The following is a 9,824-nucleotide window of genomic DNA, read 5'->3' as shown; positions in this document are numbered from 1 at the left end:
GCATTAACATCTCGAGTTTTTATGCACAGTAAAATTGTAATTGTAAATCGGCTCATTCATCAGTGTCATGCTTTATAACAGAGCCTGAACTGCAACAGGGAACTGCTGTTTTTTTCTTTCCTAATCCTTACTATTGTCATTTTTCCTCTACTTCTTTTGTGCATGTATGTTTGTCACACTCTTGTGACCTGTTATTTCCGAGGTGCCTTAAATGATTGATAGCCGAAGCAGACTTTGTGCTGTTTGAAGCTAGAGGGGTGAGCAGAGTTAGAGGCTGCTTCCCTGTAAGGACTGTCTCTGTCAGTTGACATCCACCCCTTTGCGCTCATATGACATTATGCCATGCAGTTGCGAGCGCTCTCTTCTAAAACAAAACATTTCTTTCTTACCCTGTCATTTCTGTCTGTCTTTCTTTCTGTAACCCTGCGGAAAATTCCTGTTATTAAGTTTACAACAAAGGCTTCTCACTAAAACCTCCTTGGTTGTCATGCTTCTTTTTTACGCTAAGAAACAAACCGAAGTTCCGATGTTTGTGGTGGAGTGGTTAGGCTCTTCGCAGTCGCACGCAGGAGACCCGAATTCGACCCACGAGTGGATTTATCAACTATCTCGGTCTGTTACATCCATGTCAGCTCGTGCTGGTCCTGACAAGCAGGGTCGGGAAATCTACTTCCTGCATTATCTAATTTGTGTCGATATGGATGTAAAAACATCTACTTAAAAAAAAAAAGAAGTAAAGTTTGTCAAGTAAAACAAAATTTCCCCCGCAATGTGACTGAAAACCTGGCAAATTACCGACCGGAAGTTACATGAAAAAGTGTTCCCACAGAAATAAAAATGGTCGGCGGAATTTGAGGCGTCCATGCAAGTGATATCCTAAACCGTTGTGTACCTTGTACGCTCTTCTAGAATTGGTTGCAGTATTGTTTTACTTTTAAGCAGGTACATACAATAGAAGAAAAGACGAGTGCGAATGCTTTATGTCAACAAACGATGATTACATGTAGATTTAGAATTTAGGCAAGTTGATTTAGCCAACCCTCTGCTAGTCTCAGAGCTCTGTCTGTTGTTTTCGTTTTAGAGCAGTTTTTAGTTTTAGTTCTTGTTCGAGATTGAGTTAGGTAATTCTTGCACTAAATCTAGATCTAGATCTAGACTCTAGATCTAGATTCTAGATCTAGATCTAGTTTGTTATCATATGCCGTTGTCATATGATGAGTAATGCAAAGTAAGACTGCTAGCTGTACTTGCTATGGCTTTGTCTTGATTTGTGAATTATGACTGTTGTTAATTGTGGAAGTTCCATGGTTGGGAGAGAGTAAAGAAGTGTTGCACCAGTTGCACAGACAAGACTTGTCAACTCACACTCACTGTCACTGACACTAGATCTATCATCTATATTCAAATAATCTAGAGTCTAGTAGATGATCTAATCTATCTGTGTTGTCAAAAATTGGTGGTGCAACATCCTCAAATATTTCTTTAAAATCTTTAACAAGAACAACCGAATCAATCAACAATGTCACTCACACTTTTCACAGCAGTTTGTATCAGTTTGTCTCGTATCTTAATTTTAATCATGTATTTCCACAATTTTGTCTTTGAAGAAACATATGAGTTCTATTTGCAGAGTTGCGATAGAAGTATTAGGAAGGACTTGCTTTTCAAAAGTACTTTTGTCCCAGCTCACAAGGTCAACTAGCCTTTAGAACTCTTTTGAAGTCTAGAAACCATTGACTTGGAATTTTTAGTAGGCTATGTCAAAATAGATTTGTAAAGGAATCTTTTTTAGAAAACAGTTCTCAGGTGTTTCAAAAAATATTCATCTGTTGACACAAATTGATGGTTGAAGATAAAGATAATGCCAAAAACTCATGCCCCAAAATTGATAAGCACCTGATCTCATTGTGACCCGTACACTTTTTCTCTATTCATTTGCTTTGACCCAATTTAAAAAAAATTCTCTCTGCAGCCAGGACAAAATGCGGAGAAGCAGGCAAGAAGCCCAGAAACGTAAAAAGCCGCGATGGCACGTGAAGAAAGAGCCTCCCTTCCCTGTTCCCGTGGCAACAGAGACGGGGGAGGAGCCCTCGGCACAGACCTGGTTCTACTACACGGGCTTCATAGAGGGCGCCACCGTGGTGGTGCGACACTCGGGGGACATGGATTTCTTGTACAAAATGGTGAATTTTTTATTTTTAAAAAAATATAATTTTCAACTTTTTTTTTGGGTTGTATGATAATAGTATATGGCACATCAGTTCAGCTGGCTCACAGCAGTGCTCAGTATTTTACAGTTATAACGAAAATCTACTAAATCTCATCATAATCTTTACTTTACATTTTCCTTCGGCTTGTACAGTTGGATGTCGAGGGGAGGTGCAATTTTCAATTTTGTGTGACAGAGGGAAGACTTGAAGGAATTCCATCAAGAGGCTATCCGGGGACAGGGAAAAGTGGAAAGGTTTACATGATGAGCACGACAAAGGAATAATATAGGCTAGTCCTGCACATACACTTGAAGTTGATTTAGATGTTTTTTCACAAACAGAGCACTGTGGGTGGTTTGCGGGTGCTCTTGTGTGGTTTGCTTCTTCTTTCCTATCAAACGTCTGTCTTCTTTATCTCCCCTCCTTGTTTTATGTTTGTTACTCTCTTGTAACGCCTCTAATCTTCTGGCACTCATATATGACCTTATGCAGTTGCGAGCGCCGTAAAACCTACTAATACTAATAAAAAACAACTAAACAGAGCACTTGTGGTCTATGGGCCGTCATAGTCAATGTCAGGATCTGACTGACTAATGACTGCCCTGGTTTTCTTGCTTCTCTGGCTGCCTCTGCTTTACAAACTCCAGTTTTATCTCGAAAACCTTGCCCCGATTTACTGCCCCCAGGGACACAATTTAAATCATTTAGGAGGCGGGTTTCCAACCCTGCCTGGCCTGTTGGGATCAACAGGGGTCAACAGGGGGTGAGAGGGATACAACATCCCAGCAGGAAGACCAAGATACTCAAAAAAACTTTTAAATCGAACTCGGGTCTCCTGAGTGTGAGAGCGAAGCACTTAACTGCTACACCACTAGTCTGTATATTATTGACAAACAAAATACACGATCCAATATAATGATGTGCTCAGTATTGATAAACTTAAATGAAATACACATCAATATTTTAAAATAATAATGACAGTCGAGCACGCACATCAGGTAATACATCACACAACAGCGAACAAACTTTCGGGTCCCAAATATTTTCTTTTATACATGACATGATGTACCATATTCTTTGTGTTTAAACCACATACACATAGCAAAATATGTGCTCAAGTTAATGATTTCCTCATTCTGCAAAATTTTTTTATATTTGAATGTGCTTGAGCGTACCATCTTCCCATAAATGTTGTTTGTGCTTCTGAAGAAATTTTAGTTTTTTCTTCTTTCTCCCTCCCAGGGTTTTTTTGGCAAGGGCACTCTCTCTCGCAGCGAGCCTTGTTTTGCCCAGCGTAAGCAGAAGGTCAACCTGAGAGTGCCGAGCTCGACGTCTGCCTCGCAGGGAGACGGCGTGACCTTCAACACGATGCTGGCTCCTGTGATGAACAAAAGGACGTATGTGCTACTTTGTCATATTTTGTACTGGTACTATTATGAGCAAAAGGACGTATGTGTGGAAGAGTTAGAACTGCTTATCAATCATGAACAAAGGAACACGTATGAGTTAAAAGTTCTAAATACAATCATGAACAAACGGTTGTATATGCTTGTACTTTGTAATTTAGTACGAGTACCATCATGTGGCGTCGGTGGCCTAGTGGTTAGGCTCTCGGACTCGCAACTGTAAGGTCGTGGGTTCGAATCCCGTCAAGGGTCCGCCGTTGTGTCCTTGGGAAAGGCACTTTACACGAATTTTCCTCACTTCACCCAGGTGGGAATGGGTACCCGGCTGCAGACAGCGAAAGATCTTGTCAGTTTGTTAGTGTTTGAGCGCTTCATCGGCTGCTTGCACTGTATGCTTCCCGGGAAGCTGAGAATGTTTCGGAGTGTTCTATGGTCTGCTGGGGTAATAATATAGTGTAAAGCGCATAGAGCCTGCTGTTGAGCGGGGATATGCGCTATACAAATGCTATCTATTATTATTATTTTATTATTATCATCATGAATAGAAGGGTACATGTGCTAGAGTTACAATTTCTTAGTACTATCATATATTAGTAAATAGACATGAAGTTTGAGCCTCGGGCCCGACGTTGTGTCCTTGGAAAAGACAGTGTACACAATTGATTCTCCTCACTTCACCCAGGTGGGAATGGTTACCCAGTCTTAGACGGTGAAAGGTCTTGTCAGTATGTTAGCTTGCACTGTATGCTTCCCAGGAAGTGGAGATTGTTTCAGAAAGCTGTCAGGTTTGCTGGGGGTAATAAATAGATTGTAAAGTGCATAGAGCTTACTGTTGAGCGGGTATTTGTGCTATACAAATGCTCTCTTTTATTATTATTATTATTATTATTATCTATCGGCTTAATTGACCACCTGCACTGTGTGCTTCCCAGGAAGCTGGGAAACTTTCTGAGTGTTCCAAAGTCTCCTTCATCAATGGCAAATATCTCGACATATATTCAAGATAGAGGGGTATTTTTTTTTCCCACCAAAAGCAAGACAACGAGCAAGCTTTTAGATGATACCAATGACTCCACATGCCCAAAAATTGACGAGCACCTGATTCCACTGTGTCGTGACACATAGTACTACCCCAGCAGAACCGATAGCACTCTGAAACAGTCTCAGAATTGGTCTCTTTTAAGCACAAGGGGACTATCCCGGAAAATGCTGGTTTTTTTAGAAAATGGAAGGTAAAGTTTTTGTACCCTTGTTCGGTTTCTTTAAAAGGCAAGGAGAGTTTTCTTCAAACCCAAACAAATATACACATCTATGAAACCTAACTTCTCCAATAGGTAGGGCTGTGCCCACCTTTGGTGAAGGTCGAGATTTCTGGAAACTCCGGAAATGTGGGTTAGCCCGCTTGTCCTTTAAAAGCAACCAATTGTTCCGTTACAAGGACGATGTTGTTCCCCCCTTTCAGGTACCTGGCTCACTGCCGCTACAAAGCTCTGCAGGAAGGGCGGACCTCGCAGTTCAACGAGATCTCGTACCACGAGGAGCAGCAGCAGTGTCTGGTGGACTCGAGCGACGAAGACGAGGAAGACGACGATGATGACAACGCGGAAGATGAAGGCGACGACTACTTCCTGGGGGCCGGCGGCCTGGAGCGGGGGTTCGATCCCGGTGGGCCGCGGGTGGATTTGTTCTCGGTGACGGATTTGTCGACGCTACCCCTGCACCAGCTGGTGTCCCTCCTCTCGCAGGTAGCCATCTTGTCCAGCGAGCAGATTGCGACTTTCATGGAGGTTCCGTACAGCATGGCCGACCTAGAGCGCAAGTTTCGGAACATTCGCAGCTCTGAGCTTAGAATGCTGCGGCAGTTGTACGCCGTCAATTTTCCCGGTCGGAACTTCAAAGAAGGGGAGGTGATCACTTTGGATGACGATAGCCCTACAAAGTCTGGGGGGAGGAGGGCAGTTGGAGGGGCCGATGATGACGAGGAGGATGATGACGATGATGATGATGAAGATGCTGTTGTGATTTTGGATAGTGATGATGAAGAAGATGAGGAGGAGGAGGATAGTCCTGGGAAGAGTGAGGAGGGGGAGCAAGAGAGTAGAGGAGGAGGGGATGGGAAGAGGAAGAAGGATAAGGAGAATGATGAGGAAGGGGTGGGGAAGAAGAAGGAGCCAAGAGGAGGTGGTTGGAGTGATGAGGAGGCTGGCGACGCAGACTTTTGGGGAGTGGAGAAGACCACAGTGGAGTCTGGTTCGCTGAGAGATGGAAAGAAGGAGGGTATTTCTTCATCCTCGTCCTCGTCCTTTGGGAAAGAGGGTGAAGAGAAAGAGGAAGCAACTGGAGAAGATGTGAAAGCATTGGATGTACGCGTCGCTGAGAAAACAGAGGTTTCGCCGGGTGAGGTAGGAGGGAGAGAAAGAAAGATGGAGACTGAGGACAACTCGATTCAACGCGGCATGGAAGAGGATGAGGGAGGTAGAGGAGGGTCAAGGTCGGGTGGAGCTGCGGTGGATGAGAGTGAGGGCGGTGACACGGATAAGAAAGTCAAGGGTGATGTTGCTGTTGCTACTGCCGATAAAGATGGTGGTGGTAAGGATGTTGGTGCTGACGAGAAAGATGGTGGTGGTGGTAGGGAGGGTGTTGCTGATGATGTAGGTCGTGGTAGTGGTGTTGCTGCTGATGATAAAGGTGGTGTGAAAGGTTGTGAAGGTGATGGTGTTGTTAAAGATGATGATAGTGGTGGTGATGGTGGCGGTGGTGCAGCTAAGGAGGAGGGAGAGAGGAAGAGTGGAGGGAAGGGAGATACAAGCAAGGGAGGAGGTGATGATAATGATGATGATACGAAAGAGGAGAAGAGTAGCGTGTCAGTCATACGTTCATCGGGGGATACTGACCGAAGCAGCAAGGTGAAGGACGGGTCGGAAAACGACGGTGAGGGGAAAGTGAATGGCAGCAGCTCTAGTAAGTCCTCTTCATCGGGAGGTGGTGAGCTGTCTACTGATGGGGGTGGGTTCGAATCCCGTAAGGTGGTTGAGGCGAAGCAGACGGAGGATGCGGGGGTCAGCGGAAAGGGTCAAGGTCAAGACGGGAAGTCGCCGTGCAGGGAGAGAGATGTAGATGACCGAGAGAAAAAGTCCAACGGAATTTGCTTCAACTCTGTCACTCCGGACAAAGGCGGCAGAGGTTCGGAAAGTGGTGCGTCTACTTCCTCCGCTCGTTGGATCCAAAATGGGGGTGAGAGGAACAGTATGAGTCCCTCGAACTCGCGGCAGATTTCTTTGCCGATGACAGAGAGCGAAGGAGATGATGACTCGTTGGAAAATGTGGCTGGCGACGGTCGTCACGGCAACGGGATGTCCATGGTCGTGGCCGCTGTGGACGACGACTCGTCCAACGACAGCGATGATGTCATCTGCATCGAGTCGGAGTCTGCCGAGCCCAAGAAACTGCACCGGTTCCTGTCGCAGCCTTCGGCCGGCCAGGGCTCCGGGTCGACAAGCTCAGCGATCGACACGCGAACCGTTCAGTTCATGAGCAGCATCACGGAGCAGCCCACGTACGTGCAGGCCTCCGTCGGGTTCCGAACCTGGGGCCATGTGGTTCACTTCAACTACAGCGGCGACCCCTCCCACCTGCCCACCGCCATGTCGGTCCAGGAGAAAGGGAAGGAAGTGGGTGGTGGGGGCGGTAGCGGGAAGATGCCCCACCACCACCACCAACAGCAGCAACAACAACGTGGCGGCGGTGGTACTGCTGCTGCTCCGGCTACTTCTTCGAGCAGAGTGTACGAACGAGTGTTCCCGCCCATCAAGTCTCTGCTGCCCAACCCGAGTTCTCAGGGAGCCGTGATCAAACAGAGAGTCAAACCCCTGCCTTGTCTCAACACGGCCAAGATGCTGCTCATGAACAGAGCACCCCCCTCCTCCCGCTCCACCGCCCCCGCCCCCTCCTCCAACACTATCCTCCCCTCCTCCTCCGCCTCCTCCTCCGCCGCGTCTGCCTCCACCACAGCTGGGTTCCAAACCCTCCCAGGAAGTGCCGGTGTTTCAAAACACTTCATTTACCACCCCAACAAGACGCCGCCGTCGAAACTTCAGAGTCGCTCGTCGAAGGAGGTCGGAAAACGCTCGCCGTTTTCCGGCTCCTCTAAGCGACAGCCGTCACTCAGTTTGATCGACCTGCAGCGATATCTGCTGGCGGTCGGCGCCGTTTTGTCGTGCGAGGAGATGAATGATCCGGAAAAGTTGGACGAGATCTCGGAGCAGAAACTGCGAGTCTTGTCCCGTCTCCTGGCGCGGCTGGACTCTGCGGCCGAAGACGATCGGGAAACGCTACTCCTGTCGTTCCAAGAGAAGCTCTTCGACTACCTCTCTCTCCAAGACATATCGCTGCAGAGGGAGTCGCTCATTCTCAAATTCGTCCTCCTGAAGGAATCCATTCCGGGAATCTCGGCGGATGTGCACACCCGTGTCACGGATCTCCTCTCCCCGTCGCAGTTATCAGTGTTGGGCTCCAGGTTCGAGTACGTGCGCTCGAAAATGCCTCACCTGTTCTCCGAGGGCACTTCATGGGCCAATCCTGTCAGTGTGGAAGACGTGGATATGGTGGATCTGACCAGCGATACTCCGTCCAAGGGTGTCACGGATAGGGATACCTCTGGGAAAGGTATCACGGGCAGGGATATTTCTGTGGAAGGTGATACAGACATGGATACTTCTGTGAAAGGTGATACGGACAAAGACACTTCTGTCACGTCTGGTCCCGAGACAAATGAGATCTCAGAGTCGGTGGGAAAGACGGAGGGTGAGAGGGGGAAGGATGGAGAGAGTAAGAAGAAAGAGGAGGGTAGTGAAAAAGAGGAGAATGGCAAGAAAAAGAAGGAGGAGGAGGAGAATATGGATGAGGGAGTGAAAGAGGAGGATGTTCATCACTCAGGGAAAAGAAAATCTCCCATGGATGGCTGTCCGGTTAAAGACGAGGTGAAAAAAGCGAAACTAAGCGAAGGAAATTCGTCGGGGGGTAGGTTGGTGGGGGTCGCGGGGGGTTCGGAGGAAGACCGGGTCGGGAAGAATGCTGTGGGTGGCGCAGAGGAAGCGCAATCAGGCAATGCCAGCCTCCTGAATGAGAAAGCGGACGCGGTTTGTGAATCGGACAAAAGCGGGGAAGTTGCCCCCAACCTGGGCAGTTGTTCCTCTCCGTCGTCTTCGGTTAGTGCCTCTGGTGGTTCGAAATCGGGGAGAGATGGAGATGAGGGTGTTGTTGCTGCTTGTGAGTCGAGTGCGCGACGTGATGGTGGTGGTGGTGGTGTGGAGCGGTTGGCGTCTGGTGGTGGTGTGGAGCGGTTGGCGTCTGGTGGTGGTGGTGGTAGTGGTTGTGTAGATGACGGTGGTGTGAGAGAAGAGAGAGAGAAAGGAGCAGAATTGTCCGGGCTATCTGCGTCGGAGACTGAAAGTAGTAGCAGTTGTCCTCGCGGTGAGAAAACAGCGAGCGGTAGTGAGACGAAGAAGGAGGCGGATTCCACGATCAGACGGAGCTTGAAATTTGGTGACGGTAATGGCGCTGATGGTGATGATGATGATGATGATGGTGATAAAAATGGTGAGGATGATGATGATAATGATGATGTGACTGAGTCTAAGGCTGTGAAAGCTGCAGGGGGCGACTGCAGCATTGTGAGTGTTGATCTGGAAGACACGAACCAACCCTCTGCCGACGGGCGCAACAGCGACGATAGTAGTAGTCCGCAAGGTCAAGGTCAAAATCCACAGCGAGGAGTTCAGGGTCAAGGTCAGGGTCATCCTCCTCCCCCCGTCGTGGGTTTGGGTGCGGGCCCGGGGACGAGCACGGAGGACCAGATCTGTATCGGAAGCAGCAGCAGCAGCGAGGAAGAGGAGGAGGTGGGTGAGTACAGGCCGGAGAAGAGGCAGCGTCTGAAGCAGCAGCGGTTCTCGTGTCACCCGTACAGCGCCGCTGACGACCAGCGGGCCGACTGGGACGCCCTGGTGGTGGCCAACTCGTCCGACGAGGATTCGAACTCAGAGGCTCCGGCCAGCCGGGCCAAGTGGCGGCCGTGCCTGAAGCAGGACCCTTGTCCCGTGGAGGAGAGCCTGCATCTCATGTTGGAGGAGGTGAGGGGGCTCTCTCTCTCTCTCTCTCTCTCTCTCTCTCTCTCTCTCTCTCTCTCTCTCTCTCTCTCTCTCTGGAGTTG

The 9,824-nt window shown here is 48.4% G+C and overlaps 1 protein-coding gene across 1 annotated transcript in view; it reads left to right on the top strand.

Moving 5' to 3' along the window:
• Positions 1-831: 831 nt before the first annotated feature.
• Positions 832-9,824, top strand: part of LOC101857841 — a gene marked incomplete in the record, with an annotated part of 13,446 nt that continues 4,453 nt past the window's right edge. Inside the window, 4 exon segments of the mRNA XM_013085752.2 lie at positions 832-942; positions 1,973-2,183; positions 3,453-3,607; positions 5,079-9,744. Of these exon segments, the coding sequence (XP_012941206.1) occupies positions 1,983-2,183; positions 3,453-3,607; positions 5,079-9,744 (5,022 nt within the window).

Source organism: Aplysia californica, unplaced genomic scaffold, assembly GCF_000002075.1.
Source record: "Aplysia californica isolate F4 #8 unplaced genomic scaffold, AplCal3.0 scaffold00001, whole genome shotgun sequence".
Lineage (NCBI taxonomy): Eukaryota > Metazoa > Mollusca > Gastropoda > Aplysiida > Aplysiidae > Aplysia > Aplysia californica.
Note: the sequence above shows the minus strand (reverse complement) of the source record. Positions and strands in the feature narration are given on the sequence as shown.